The sequence below is a fragment of the Citrus sinensis genome, chromosome 7 (assembly GCF_022201045.2).
Source record: "Citrus sinensis cultivar Valencia sweet orange chromosome 7, DVS_A1.0, whole genome shotgun sequence".
In the NCBI taxonomy this organism is placed as follows: domain Eukaryota; kingdom Viridiplantae; phylum Streptophyta; class Magnoliopsida; order Sapindales; family Rutaceae; genus Citrus; species Citrus sinensis.
In genome coordinates this window covers 29,315,972-29,332,533 of record NC_068562.1, presented here as the reverse complement: position 1 = coordinate 29,332,533, position 16,562 = coordinate 29,315,972, and the positions used below count along the sequence as shown (strand labels likewise).

Genomic DNA, 16,562 nt, shown 5'->3' with positions numbered 1-16,562 from the left:
AATAACTTAAAACGTGTAAATTGACAATAAATGTAAAATGAAACAAAAAATGTGTACCACACATAAAATTAGTAAATTGATGGAAAATTGGGTAAATTAATAATGGAGTTGTAAATTAGAAAAAAAAAAGTGTAAACAAAACAAAAACTTGGAAAAATGATTTAAAACTTGTAAATTGAAAATAAATGTAAAATGAAATAAAAAAACGTGTAAACCACATATAAAACTAGTAAATTGATGGAAACGTGGGTAAATTAATGATGGAGTTGTAAATTAGAAGAAAAAAAGAGTAAACAAAACAAAAAATTAGAAAAATGACATGAATCTTGTAAATTGAAAATAAGTGTAAAATGAAACAAAAAATTAGAAAAATGACACAAATATTGTAAATTGACAATAAGTGTAAAATGAATTAAAAAATGTGTAAACTACACATAAATTTAGTAAATTGATGGGAAAATGAGTAAATTAATGATGGAGTTGTAAATTAAAAGAAAAACGAGTAAACAAAATAAAAACTTAGAAAAATAACATAGAACTAGTAAATTGACATTAAGTGTGAAATTAAACAAAAAATGTGTAAACTACATTGATGGAAAATTGGGTAAATTAATGATGAAGTTGTAAATTGCGAGAATAGTTTGTAAATAAAAAAAATTTGAAAAATGACTTAAAACTTGTAAATTGACATTAAGCATAAAATGAAACAAGAAATGTGTAAACCACACATAAAACTAGTAAATTAATGGAAAAGAGGGTAAACAAATGATGATGTTATAAATTAGAAGAAAAAATGGTAAACAAAACAAAAACTTAGAAAAATAATTTAAAACGTGTAAATTGACAATAAATGTAAAATGAAACAAAAAATGTGTACCATACATAAAACTAGTAAATTGATGGAAAATAGGGTAAATTAATGATGGAGTTGTAAATTAGAAAAAAAGTGTAAACAAAACAAAAACTTAGAAAAATGATTTAAAACTTGTAAATTGACAATAAATGTAAAATGAAATAAAAAATGTGTAAACCACACATAAAACTAGTAAATTAATGGAAACGTGGGTAAATTAATGATGGAGTTGTAAATTAGAAAAAAAAAAGTAAACAAAACAAAAAAATTAGAAAAATGACATGAATCTTGTAAATTGAAAATAAGTGTAAAATGAAACAAAAAATTAGAAAAATGACACGAATCTTGTAAATTGACAATAAGTGTAAAATGAAATAAAAAATGTGTAAACCACACATAAATTTAGTAAATTGATGGAAAAATGAGTAAATTAATGATGGAGTTGTAAATTAAAAGAAAAAGAGTAAACAAAACAAAAACTTAGAAAAATAACATAGAACTAGTAAATTGACATTAAGTGTGAAATTAAACAAAAAATGTGTAAACTACATTGATGGAAAATTGGGTAAATTAATGATGAAGTTGTAAATTGCGAGAATAATTTGTAAATAAAAAAAATTTGAAAACTGACTTAAAACTTGTAAATTGACATTAAGCATAAAATGAAACAAGAAATGTGTAAACCACACATAAAACTAGTAAATTAATGGAAAAGAGGGTAAACAAATAATGAAGTTATAAATTAGAAGAAAAAATGGTAAACAAAACAAAAACTTAGAAAAATAACTTAAAACGTGTAAATTGACAATAAATGTAAAATGAAACAAAAAATGTGTACCACACATAAAACTAGTAAATTGATAGAAAATAGGGTAAATTAATGATGGAGTTGTAAATTAGAAAAAAAGTGTAAACAAAACAAAAACTTAGAAAAATGATTTAAAACTTGTAAATTGACAATAAATGTAAAATGAAATAAAAAATGTGTAAACCACACATAAAACTAGTAAATTGATGGAAACGTGGGTAAATTAATGATGGAGTTGTAAATTATAAGAAAAAAAGAGGAAACAAAACAAAAAATTAGAAAAATGACATGAATCTTGTAAATTGAAAATAAGTGTAAAATGAAACAAAAAATTAGAAAAATGACACGAATCTTGTAAATTGACAATAAGTGTAAAATGAAATAAAAAATGTGTAAACCACACATAAATTTAGTAAATTGATGGAAAAATGAGTAAATTAATGATGGAGTTGTAAATTAAAAGAAAAAGAGTAAACAAAACAAAAACTTAGAAAAATAACATAGAACTAGTAAATTGACATTAAGTGTGAAATTAAACAAAAAATGTGTAAACCACATTGATGGAAAATTGGGTAAATTAATGATGAAGTTGTAAATTGCGATAAAAACTTGTAAATAAAATAAAAACTTTAAAAAATGACTTAAAACTTGTAAATTGACATTAAGTGTAAAATGAAACAAGAAATGTGTAAACCATACATAAAGCTAGTAAATTAATGGAAAAGAGGGTAAACAAATGATGGAGTTGTAAATTAGAAGAAAAAATGGTAAACAAAACAAAAACTTAGAAAAATAACTTAAAATGTGTAAATTGACAATAAATGTAAAATGAAATAAAAAATGTGTACCACACATAAAACTAGTAAATTGATGAACAATTGGGTAAATTAATGATGGAGTTGTAAATTAGAAAAAAAAAAGTGCAAACAAAACAAAAACTTGGAAAAATGACTTAAAACTTGTAAATTGACAATAAATGTAAAATGAAACAAAAAACGTGTAAACCACACATAAAACTAGTAAATTGATGAAAACGTAGGTAAATTAATAATGAAGTTGTAAATTATAAGAAAAAAGCGTAAATAAAATAAAAACTTGAAAAAATGACTTAAAACTTGTAAAATGACAATAACTGTAAAATGAAACAAAAACTGTGTAAATCGCACATAAAACTAGTAAATTGATGGAAAAGTGGGTAAATTAATAATGAAGTTGTAAATTAGAAGAGAAAAGAGTAAACAAAACAAAAAATTAGAAAAATGACATGAATCTTGTAAATTGACAATAAGTGTAAAATGAAACAAAAAATGTGTCAACCACTCATAAATTCAGTAAATTGATGGAAATGTGAGTAAATTAAACGAGTTGTAAATTAGAAGAAAAAAGAGTAAACAAAATAAAAATTTAGAAAAATAACATAGAACTTGTAAATTGACATTAAGTGTGAAATTAAACAAAAAATGTGTAAACCACACATAAAACTAGTAAATTGATAGAAACTGGGGTAAATTAACGATGAAGTTGTAAATTACGAGAAGAACTTGTAAATAAAATAAAAACTTAGAAAAATGACTTAAATTTTGTAAATTGATATTATGTGTAAAATGAAATAAAAAAATGTGTAAACCACACATAAAACTAGTAAATTGATGGAAAGTGTATAAACAAATGATAGAGTTGTAAATTAGAAGAAAAAAAGTGTAAACAAAACAAAAATTTTAAAAATGACTTAAAACGTTTAAATTAACATTAAGTGTAAAATGAAACAAAAAAATGTGTAAACCACACATAAAAGTAGTAAATTGATGAAAATGTGGTAAATTAATGATGGAGTTATAAATTAGAAGAAAAAAGTGTAAACAAAATAAAAACTTTAAAAAATGACTTAAAACTTGTAAATTGACAACAACTGTAAAATGAAATAAAAAATGTGTAAATCACACATAAAACTAGTAAATTGATAGAAAAGTGGGTAAATTAATGATGAATTTATCAATGAATGCCATCAAGTTCATCCTTGACCAAAAAAGGACTGAAGGGTCTTCTCCTTTATCAAATTACTGTCCAGAATTGTCCCCTTCTTTTTTAATGGATTAATTAAATTTACAATTTACCTTTCAAAAAAATTATAAATTAATTAATTTTTTAACCTAACAGTACATTGAAATATTTAAACCCTTGAATCATGATGAAACAGGAATGAAAAAGAAAGAAAGAAAGAAAGAAAGAAAGCTGAATTCGCCCCCACCCCTCCACAGGGTCGCTTGTTGTGCACATGATTTTGCAGTGTACTTGTTTTGACAAAAACTGAAAACTCTGTTTGGTAAAATTGAGTACAAATGTACAACTTCAGAATTTCGACAATACATACTGATCGAACCTGCTATTTTATTCTACTGCACTACCACATGGTTATTTTATTTTTATTTTTTAACCCTTTTGTATCTCATTTCGATTTGTGATCTCTGTTTGGCAAGTTTGATAATTTTTATTTTCTTTAGAGAGAAAAAAAAATAATTGGAATCTTATATGGAAGATTCGGAATTCGAAAATTTATGTCAATTTTGGAAAAAAATTTAGTTGAATGAATTTGTACGGTTTCATAATGTCTTCAAATAATTAAAGCATAAGCATCTACTAATCGTCGTCCTTCAAGCACTCCCATGGTGATGGGACGAAATGAAGTTAATATTCATATCGTTTGGTTTTAGCATAATCTTTGAATCGCAATGAATCAAATCCTGGAATCCACCAATCTTTGTTCATATTTAGCGATTGGATTATTATAATGTTTACTTATAGAATCTTTCTTGTAATATATCGAATAAAATAAAGTTGGAGGAAGAAAAGTAGATTTTGACAAAATTACTATAAAGCAAAACTTGACTAATTTTAAAAAGAATGGTCTAAAAAATGATTGCGAATGCTGTAACCTACAGCATTATGCATTGTCATTAGAATTTGTTGACTAATATTTATTTTCTGGTGCATAATTATGGGGTACAAAATACGATTAACGAATCATAGTTGAATCCTCTAAAAAATATAAACATATATACAAAATCATAGATTATAAATCATTTTGTTTTAAGATCAACAATACTACATATCATAAATGGTATCTTTAAATATTCTTCCCTCATGAAGAGATTTATTGAAATACAACATTGATTTTATGATAAATAAAAAATTCTTATATTTTTTAGACAAGTTTAAGAAGTACATTTAAAACTTTATTGCAATGCATTAATGAAGCCTAATAAAGATGAATCAACATAATGTTCGCTCTTTCACACAAACTGTAAAGTGAGTATAGTCCTTTGATGGGGGATAAATTAAGGAGTAATTTTCGGATACCTCCCCTGAGGTTTACCCCTGCTACACTTAGAGAGAAAGTATGAATATATTGACATATAGCACCCCTAAACGTATATAAGCGTTAGGGAGCCGTTTGGTTTGACAATAAAAATACAATAATGCTCTTCATTCTACAGTGCAAGAACTGGCAATTGGTCTTACCTTATAGAGTTGTCAAATCATCCCTTGCTTCTTGGCGCCAAGTGCATAAGAACAAAGACAAGGCTGATATTATACTCTTATAATAACTTAATTTGACAATAAACAAATGACATAATGAGACAAAATTCATGTGATTGCTGGAAATGCTAAGATCCCCTTAAAAAAATGTATTTACAGTTGAATTTAAAAGCAACAAAGCAAGGCTGATTTAAAAGCAACAAAGCAAGGTTGATTTAAAAGCAACAAAGCAACAACTCAATTTAAAAGCAACAAAGCAAGGTTGATATTATCGTTAGAACAACCCAACGGTAATATCAGCCTTCTTGAGCTGTATTTAAGAGCAAATAACAGTCATTTTTTGCCAAGATTCACCACTATCTAATGCTTGTTATGGATTCAGCAAGCTCACAACAAACAACAAGATCCAACAACCGTGAATGCAGAGGATGGAGGGATGAGATTAATGGCAACCTCATTCGATTTGCAAATAAGATATGTAAGTGCAACAGAAGAGCAAGTGTGAAGATTTTGGAATCGGATGACAACCCAAACAAGCTATATTATTGCTGTATGGACAGCAGACATGGCTGCGACTACTTCAAGTTCTGCATGGCATCCTCTAATGATTTCAACAAAGATGAAATATTTGAAGGTGTAGGAACATGTCAAGCAAATTATGAGTTGTTGCTGAACATGCAAAAAGAGTTGACAGATTTGAAGTTGCTGATGCAAAAAACACATAAAACAATGGGGAAATGCAGTGGTATGAAAATATGTGTCCTGAGCATGTTCTTTTGCATTTGTGCTATTATAGTTTTAATAGTGGGTGTAATTTTAGCTGCAAAGTAGGCATTATGTAACATTGACAGCCGCTACCAGCCATTAAAAAGAAATTGGAAGGGAGAAATATTTTACAGCTTTCCAGGAAACAACATGACATGAGACATTTAGAACATTACAAGCTCTAATCAGTTGCTCATTATCTCATTGAAGTTTATTCAACTCCAAGCTCACTTAACTCCATCTCAATATCATCAGAACATTAAAACAACAAGCAACCGCAATAAATTTAAATCAAAGCATAATATATAATATGAAATATTGTGCAAATTTTAATGTACTCGCAAGCGCACGAATCTATTGTAGTATAGACTAATGGTGACGAGTGTCGATCCCACGAGGAGGTGGATTTTAATTGTGTAGAATTAATTTTGTAAATGGGTGATTGGATTTGTGGTGGAAATGATTTGGAATATGCTAAAACTTAAATTAAAATGGCGAGAATAAATTCTAAAATTGGTATTGAAATGGCGAGAATAAATTGAAGAGAATTATATTAAAATGACGTACTTGGGTATCTGGATCCGTATCAACATGCATCATGGGCTAAATAATCCTTATTAATGCCAATTAAATCATGAGGGGGGAATCCACACCTCATGAACCACGCTCTAATCAATATGGTGCTAAGGGCTTATCGTGCCAAATAATAATAACCTTATACTAGAGAGCCGGTGTAACCAAGGCGGTATCTAGACAAGACTATTATTATTTGTCGACGAGAAGTCAAAACATCCACAAAAATTAGAGGGGAAGAGAAAATAAATTTACCAAATTAAGCCCATGACACATGTTGAGACTTCACCTTCAACCCAAGCTTGAAAGAAAATTAGCCACTCATAGTTGAACTAGGGGCAAAATGGGAATTTATTAAAATACGAAGAAAATACAAGATGGAGAGGGAATTACAGAAAATGGATCCCAAAAATAGATTCAAAGATATCAAATTAGGGGGGGAGGCCCCCTTTTTATAGATACATGGAGTAAATCATGGCCATCGGATTAAAAACAGTTTGGACGCTCAGGATTGCGCCACGTCATCAGTCAACAGTCCACGGTTTGACCACGCGGATGAACAGTAACACGGTTTGGTTGAAAATAATCCTGTGTGATGCATGCACCGTACGCGAGATTTTTCGTCCACTGATATGCTGCCACGTCACCATCAACAGTACATAAGAATTTTAATCCAACAGGATCGTGACACCTCATCAGTCAATGCCACATCATCGGTCAATGCCACGTCATCATCCGTCTATGTGAACAGTGTCGTGAACAGTAACGTATACAGTACCGTACACGTGAATAGTACCGTACATGTGAATAGTGCCATTTTTCCTTTTATGCTCCTCCTAAGGTTTTCGACCGTCCTGAGTTCAAAAGTGATGTTTGTTTTGCCGTCTGATCTCTCCTTTATTGTGAAATGACTATAATGCCCCTAAAATACATAAAATACTTAATTAAAATAAAACACATGTAATTAAATCACAAGAAGGTTAAATATATAAAAGTAAGGGTTGTTAGTAAGACTTAAAATGTAAAATGACGGTTTTCTCCTTTATAAATATGCATTTTCTAACACTCAACATGAAACCACAAAGCATGGCCATATGGATAATTGGCATTCCAGCAGAAACTCAGTTTGAACATTCATTCTTTGGTTACAACTCACCGAGCCTTTATAAATGACAAAAGCACAGCATATAAATAAATATAGTTATATCTCTCATCATAGTTTCATGTAACTAAGCCAAGACAATCATAATCTCTACGTTTCAGCAAAATATAAATCAAAAGAACTCAAACCTATATGTTAGGTGAGTAACAGATGATACACCATCTATTGATGCTCTGGAAACTTCAAAGGTGTTGCATCATCTAATCCCCTCAAAAAAATAGAGTATAGGGTCATATATGTGCTCTGTCTTGTCACATACTTTTAGCTCTATGTTCTTGAATCTGCTGGATGCTTTAACTTTAGTAATCATTCTTGAGTCAAATGCCCTGCAAGCATATTGCATATTCAGTATAAAAACCACAAAATTAAGAATATTAAGTAACTTGAAATGTTTCCAAAATCATTATTACCATTATCATGGGCAGATGACTGCGTTTGGCCAGATGGATTCCCTAAATCCTGTGAGTTGGTCTTACTAATTGGTGCCTAGAAAATGAAAATTAGTGATTAGTTCATAAATCATGTGTTTGCAGCAGTTTTCATTAAGAATAATTCCAATACATTTGTTTTACCTTGCCCTTAACCCTTTTCTTAGCCCTTTTCTTCTTATTATCACGAGTTGCCCTTGAGCAAGTCCTCTTGTTATGTCCCCACTGGTCACAATGAGAGCACCTCAAACTTGAACTTCGTTTAAATGTTGAAGATTCATCTGCTTCTTTCCTCCTTTTAGTTTGAGGTCTGCCAGCTGATCTTATGGCTGTAGGTGGCTGCAAATTGTCGTGAAGTTCAAGTGGCCACTTTTTTTCATCTGGAATTGGTGTAAACTGATGTTTGTATGTCCCAATAAAAGCTGTTTTTTTCAAATATGGATGTATAAAGTCTTCTACAGGGTATCTCTTTGCATCTATGCAACAAATGGCATGTTTGCAAGGAAGTCCAGATATTCCCCATTCACCACAGTCACAATTCTTTTTCGGCAAATCAACAATAATAATCTTTGTCACATCTTCAACTACCTCGAAAGTTTCATTATGCCCAAAAATAATAGATAATGATCTTGTTGCTAGTCTTCCCTCAACTATCTTTCTTCTCACAACTGGTGGTAGCTCATTATTCCATCCAAGGGCTGCCTCATGCCTTTTGTGAATTAAACGCATAATTTTCCTTCGTATCTCCTCAAACATCCTCACAATTGGCAAACCTCTGTAGTTGTTAATCCAATTATTAAAAGATTCAGTCATGTTATTAGTGACATGACTGCATTTTGTGTGTGGGGAGAACAAATGCTTTGCCCAACATGCAATGGGAATTTTCATTAGCCATTCATAACCATCGGGAGTTATATTCTTCAATTCTTCCATATGGGAATGAAAGTCAGCAGCACTAGAACTCCTACAGGCCCTCCAGAAAACTTTTTTCAATAACAACCCAGGAAACTTGTTCTTGAAGTTTGCATAGATATGTCTACATCAATACCTCTTGAACGACAGAGGAAATACTCTTTCTAATGCATTGAGGATACCTTTTTGCCTATCACTCATGAAGCATAAACCTTCACCACCATTACAGCCGACTTGATCATATAATTTTTCCAAAAAATACAGCCAAGGCTCATTATTCTCGGTGTCAACTACACACATAGCCAAAGGATAAATTCCATAGTTTGCATCAATGCTGACAGCGGTTAGAAGTACACCTTTATACGGTCCTTTTAAATGACAGCCATCAACCCCAATGAATGGCCTGCACCCTTTAAAAAATCTTCTTCTACTATTGTCAATACAGAAGAAAAACCTCTTGAATTTGGGAAATTCAGCACCACCAATCCAATCCCTTTCAATAGAGACAGTGGAACCAGGATTGGAATTTAACAAAGCATGCATGTACCTAAATAATTTACTATAACTAGTCTTATGGTCTTCACCAAGTAACTCAAGTGCTTTCCTTTTGGCCCTGTACAACCTCTGATTATTGCATTCAATTCCATATCTCTGCATCAAAGCAGCAGCAATAACAAAAATCTTGATTTCAGGATTGGCCTTGAACGGATGTAGATATGTGGCTGCTATCCAATCTTAAGTTGCCTCATAATTGTCATCAAATCTAAGACAAGTGTGTTCAGGGCAGTAAGTTTTAATATGAAATGATCTCCTGTTCCAATTAGGGCTTGCGTGGATTCTCCAAGTGCAATTTGGTGCAGCACACACACATGTCACCCTTGTTTTTTCATTCTTTAACCTTTTCAGTCTGGATCCATTTCTAATTGCAAATACTTTCAACACTTTTCTGAACTCCCACACATTGACAAACAGTTGTCCAGGCTTTAACAATATCTCATCACCAACAAAATTAAATTGAAAGCCACCTGCATTTTTTTCATATTTAATGCAATTTTGTTCTTGGACAACATCTTCATCTGACTCACCTCCACTGTCATCCCCAGATTCATAGTCATCAAGATCATTACCAGGTGGATCAGTCTCATAATCCTCTTCATAATCATCTGGATTAGAACCAACCAGATCAGAATCATGTGGATCAGTCTCATAATCATCTTCAAATTCATCTACAGATGCGTCATAACAATTATACAACTCTTCATTTCCACTTTCCACATCATTATTCAATTGCTGAGTGCACTTATCTGCTGAACTTTCAACCTTATTTATATCTTGAAGCACTTTCGTAGGAGTCACTGCAAACCTAGCCCAATTGTACCCCTTTACTCTAAGTTGTTCAAATGCCTCTAACAAGTCTTTGTCAGTCAAAATTGCTTGCTGCTCAGTCTGCCAAGGAAATATTACTTGAACCTTTATCCCATTTGCATTCCTAATAGGATGACCCCAACAAGCATCCCTGATATCAACCCATAGTTTGTGCAAGCTATACTGCTCTGGAATAGCTAAACCAACAGAAAAAACTTCACCATCTATCACTGCCTCAATGTCAAAGTATAGCAAGCTGCATAAACAATGACAAAAATAACTAGCTTTTACAAAAATATATGGATAATAGTAGTTCACAGAATGCTAAGCTCTGATGTTACATAACTAATGAGTGAATTAATGCTATTATTATTAGTATTTGGGCATATTGGCCATATACAAATGTGTAAATCTCAGTAACTTTGCTTATGATACAGTGTTAAATTCCTAAAATCAAACAAGAATATAAAAAATGCAATAAGCAATCCTTTCAATTTTGCCAATTGCAGCAAGTTCCTGAAACTGGCATATGAACCACAGACTTTGGCTAGTCGCAAGTATTACATTCTAGCCTTGTTAAGCTCTTTGTACCAGCCATATGAACCACATATTCTGATTGTGTACTCATAAAAACTTATTCTAATTATCATTATTTCTTACAGTTCGAAAGAACAAGCATTAACTAGAAAGAAAACATCCCAACATTGTACCCAAAATATCTACTCTATGCTTGCCGAAAGAAATGATGGAATAATATCTCTGAGTTCCAGCCCAGGCCTTGCCATATTTAATTTTACCTTCTCTTATGACAAAGCCTAAACCTCTTATACAAGTTCTAAACAATTACGGCATCTTCTACATTAGCACATTCACCATCCAAATAAGAACTGAACATAACAACACATGCAGGGCAAACAAAATCACAATTACATAATAAACAAACAGTTAATCATAAAAACGAAAAAAGTCATCAGATCGAAACCAAAAATTGATTGAAATTCAAAATGTCCAGCGACAGCGACGAGGACGAGCTACTCCAGATGGCGTTGAAGGAGCAAGCGCAGCGCCGCGCTGCGTCGTCTACAACACTCCGCAGCCGAGAAAAGTGGTGGCAAATTACGTTCAGCAACCGAAATCGGTAGCGACGCAGAAGGGAGATCGCAAGGGAAGAAGTACGAGGAGGAGGAAGAGTTCGAGGCGGAGATGCTGAGCATTTCCAGTGGAGACGAAGAGTTCAGTAGAGATCGAGGCTTAGTCGCTAAAAATAGAGCTAGAGGAAGAAGAGATGACGACGACACGTGGAGAAAAGCTCACTAGTCAACTAAACTAGCAGCTTATTGAATAGAATCCCAGAATAAATTAAACCAAAATTAAGCTTAAAGATTTTATGGAAATACACACGTGGTGCGTTTTTCATTGATTGACTGCTCAGATGCCGGTTATGGCTGGAATTTAGTTTTTGACATGCTTAATCTCAGAGAATTTTTCTCATTGTATCTTTTAAGTTCATATAAGTTGAAACCAGTGGGTATTATATGGGAATGAAAGTCAACCCATGAGAAGAAGTAGAGATGGGTCGCCTCAACCCATGAGAAGAAGTAGAGATGGGTCGCCATCCCCTTGGTTTTCATTGTGTTCCATGCTTTGTCTGTGCATTCTGTATGTACAATGCTTTCGTTCAGCAGCCATTGTGCAGGATGCAAGTGTTTAGTTTAATCAATTTACTATTTCTTAACCATTTAAAAATTGTAAAATTTTATAATTACGTTATCACCCTTTCAAACCAAACGGCTGCCTAACGCTTATATACGTCAGGGGTGCTATATGACAATATATTCATACTTTCTCTCTAAGTGTAGCAGGGGTAAACGTCAGGGGAGGTATCCAAAAATTACCCATAAATTAAGTGAATGATTTGCCATTACTCACTCGCCATAGCCATTGCCCATTGGCCAAGTAAAGGTCAGTTCAAAGTACAGGAGCAAAAAGATGGTACACACTACATACAATAAAAGCAGTTCAAAAAATAAGAACAATAATAAGAATAATAATAAATCTCAGACACGCTTGAATGAATTATTAAGAGGTAAATTGGTGAAAAAGGGGAAAAAGAAGAACGAAAATGAAGAAGGACAATGACACGTGGCGTGGTCATCGAGAAGTCAGCCGCGCCAGCTGAGGGGCAAAGGGCAACGCATTGATTAATTACAACATTAGAACATTATTACATTATACAAATCACACGCCCGCTCTCAGACCACGACACGTGACCCCGCCTGCTCTCTCTCTCTCGAGCGGGTCACTCAACTCGCATTCACCAACTTAAAAATACGAAGTGCTTTTCCCCATCTTCCCCCACTTTGCTTCTTTCAGCTTTAGCTTTTAGCTTTTCTAACAGCAAACAAACCGCACACTCCCTGGACCACTATTTCTTTCTTTCTTGGCGATGATATTATTCACCATAAAATTTTTAGGCGGGCTTTGCTTTTCAATTGTTAATTATTATTATTTTTTTTAATCCAATGGCTTATGAGAAAGATTGGTTTGTTTGGGTGGATCATTAGTTTAAGATTGGCTTCTTTTTAACCGGCAAGTGATTGAGCATGGAATTGCGAGCAGCTGACAAGACTTTGCCCTGAATTTGTCATGCCATTTAACAATTAATAATATTTTATTTCTCTAAATTTCTTAGGGCTTATTGGGGTCATGGGAGACATTACCATGATTTGGAGAAGAAGAAACATGGTACAACAACCACAACCACCATTTTCCTTAAACTCCTCAATTATTTTTATTATTTTCACTTTAAATAATCAAAAACCAAGCCAAGGCATGAGCATGATCTGCTTCTTTTTTTTTTTTTCTTGTGTCCTACAATTCTTTTGCTTTTTTGCCAACTTGTAAAGCATTAGGTGTCATAAAAAGCAGTGGACGCATCATCTTAAGCCTTAAGTTTTGCCTTTCGAGTTCTGTTCTGTGGGTGTAATAGTCTTTTTACTTGTCCTTTCAAGTCAAATATTTTTTTTTTCCCCCTTCTCTCTTCAAAGCGTGCTCTGGGGATTCAATTGGATTATGTTCGAATTTTGTACCTTTTATAAATTTTTTTTTTTACAAATCCAAAATTTTAATAATTTAGGGGATTTTTATTATATCCAAAAATTTTGTAATGATATTTTTTATTAAAAAATAAAATTTTTAATTTGGGATTTATTTTTATTAAATTTAGGAGTATTTTTATAATTATAATTTTTTTATTTTTAAAGTTTTTATAAAATTAAATGATCTTCTAATTTATTTATAGATAAAATTGTTATTTTATTTAAATTATTTAACGGTGTTATTACAAAAGTGATTGATTGATATAAATTTAAAAAGAAAGATGATGTAGAGAGCATGTTATAATATTGTGGTGGTTAGATGAATATAAGGAAAATAGAGGTGGTGTAAATGATAATTTTTCAAAAATAAATAAGATACAAAGTAGTATAAAAGCACCCACTAGCAAGGAAGTAAATGAGAGCTGGTGAGGCATCAATAATTAAAATGGGAAGTTTCGGTCTCTCAGCAAATAATATTACACACGGCAGCAGCTTCTCAGCAGATTTAGAGCCAAAGAGCTTCTCTGACGAATCGAAAGCTGTTATCGATTTCATTGCTGATTATTACAAAAACATCGAGAAATACCCTGTTCAAAGCAAAGTAGAGCCTGGTTATTTGTCGGCTCGGTTGCCTGACACAGCCCCGCATTCCCCAGAGTCATTGGATGATATTCTAAAAGATGTCACCGACTGCATCTTACCTGGCCTCACTCACTGGCAAAGCCCCAATTTCTTTGGTTATTTCCAAGCAAATGCAAGCACTGCTGGCTTTCTTGGTGAGATGCTTTGTTCAGGGTTCAACGTGGTTGGCTTCAACTGGCTCGCTTCTCCGGTAGCAACTGAACTCGAATCCATTGTGATGGATTGGATGGGGAAAATGCTCAAGCTTCCTTCTTCATTTTTGTTTTCCGGAACAGGTGGTGGTGTCCTGCACGGAAGCACTTGTGAATCCCTCGTTTGCACTCTGGCAGCTGCAAGAGACAAAGCATTGGAAAAACTTGGAGGAGGCTTTGACAACATTACTAAGTTGGCTGTTTATGCCTCCGATCAAACACATTTCGCTCTTCAGAAATCTGCCAAATTAATTGGTATCCCTCCAGCAAATTTTCGGCCTCTCCGCACATCATTTTCAACTGAGTTTTCGCTGTCACCAGATACGGTTCGTGCTGCTATCGAAGACGATATCAAATCTGGCCATGTTCCACTTTACTTATGTGCTACTGTTGGGACAACCGGTGCAGGAGCGGTGGATCCCATTGAGGAGCTCGGAAAAATTGCAAACGAATACAAACTGTGGCTCCATATCGATGCTGCTTACGCTGGTAGCGCTTGCATTTGCCCTGAATACAGGCATTACTTGAATGGAGTTGAACTTGCTGATTCAATCAGCTTGAATCCGCATAAATGGTTCCTCACTAACATGGACTGCTGTTGTTTGTGGGTCAAGCATCCTAGTTTCCTAGTGGATTCATTATCCACTGAATCAGATATTATGAGAAACCGATCACCAGCTAGCAATACTAGTACTAACGCTGCGCCTGTTATCGACTATAAAGATTGGCAAATCGCTCTTAGCAGGAGATTCAAAGCTTTGAAGCTATGGACTGTGATTCGCAAACATGGCTACTCTGGCCTTATGTATCACATTCGCAGCGATGTGAGCATGGCTAAGAGATTTGCGGCAATGGTCGCCAAAGACGAGAGGTTTGAGATAGTAGTGCCTAGAAAATTTGCACTGGTTTGCTTCAGGCTGAAACCGAAGCGAGAATCCGAGGGCTCAGAATTGAACCGTGAGCTGGTTGATGCTTTGAACGGAAGTGGAAGGGCTTTCTTGACACAAGCAATGTTGGGTGGTGTTTATGTTATACGCTGCTCCATCGGAACCACGCTCACTCAAGACCGTCATGTCGATGATTTATGGAAGCTCATTCAGGAAAAGGCTGATCGGCTGTTGTCATTGCAGGAGCCGGAGCATGCAAGCCGCTAATCATCTCGCATTGGTTAATTTAATTAACCAATGTAATAATATATATAATCATTCTTAGATCGCGGGCATACATATTTTTTTAAAATGTGAATTTTAGGATTTCTCAGACTGTTGTCAAATATTTTTTTAACTGCAAAATCATTTTCAATAATGTGAAAGCATTTGACAACAGTAATATAAACATCTGCACTAGAGAAGGATTCTCTCTCTATATATACATTGGTATATGTGTATGCACGCACTGCTAGTTGGAATCATCTGCATTCCTCCTTCTATAAATGTACTATCGTTATAATCCTTCTATAATCCTGGCTTTTCGTAAAGCTTTTTCTATGGTACTTCTAGCCATGGTTGTTGCAAGGCATAGCAATGGATATATAGAACTCTTTGCCTTGCCGCCCTTTCTCATGTTAATCCTAGATAAATAAACAAATAAGTAAATATGGTAGGAGATATATATATATATATATATATATATAAAGAGTCCTTCTCAGGCTTTATGGTGAATTAATTGAACACTAAATCTATTAAATCATATTGCTTAGTCTCTTTGTCCCTCATCTCTTTTGTTTTAATTGAACAATATATATAGTATTATAGTGTGTGTGTGCGTGTAACATCTTTCTCTCATTATATGCACAAAATGGATCTCATGCGTTGATCATCACGATAGTACTGAGCTTTTATAAATTTTGTGTATTACAATATATTTTTTCTTTTTTTGGTGAAACCTCGGCACAAATAAAGGGAATCTTATGGATAACTAGAAGGGAATGCAATGTATGGAAGGAGGAATACAAAAGAAATTGGAAGTGAAATTAGGAAAGTTTTGGAAAGGAATAAGGATTCAAATGGAAGTTTGAACTATGATGGCCGGTAAATGAAAAGCAAGCTAAAGGCAATTCTTGTGATCATTCTGATGCCTTATCCAATCTCTTCTACACTCAAAGCTATTATTTATGTATAGGCGCGTGTGATAATAAAAATTCTAATGGGGTGATGTCGTCAACAAGAGCTTTTAACAATATTTTTTGTTGATTTAAGCCACGATGTAAGCTTGATAATATTAAGATG

General features: G+C 33.1%; 1 protein-coding gene across 1 annotated transcript; it reads left to right on the top strand.

Annotated features, from left to right (window-relative positions):
* The first annotated feature begins 13,936 nt into the window (after positions 1–13,936).
* On the top strand, positions 13,937–15,857 carry LOC112497549 (tyrosine decarboxylase 1-like). The gene has a single exon (XM_052445105.1). It carries the CDS (start codon positions 13,947–13,949, stop codon positions 15,486–15,488), a length of 1,542 nt encoding a protein of 513 aa, XP_052301065.1. The 5' UTR covers positions 13,937–13,946; the 3' UTR covers positions 15,489–15,857.
* The last annotated feature ends 705 nt before the right edge of the window (positions 15,858–16,562 follow it).

Excerpts from the sequence above, each read along its gene's own strand:
- LOC112497549 (XM_052445105.1), top strand. The coding sequence starts at position 13,947 with ATGGGAAGTTTCGGTCTCTCAGCAAATAATATTACACACGGCAGCAGC.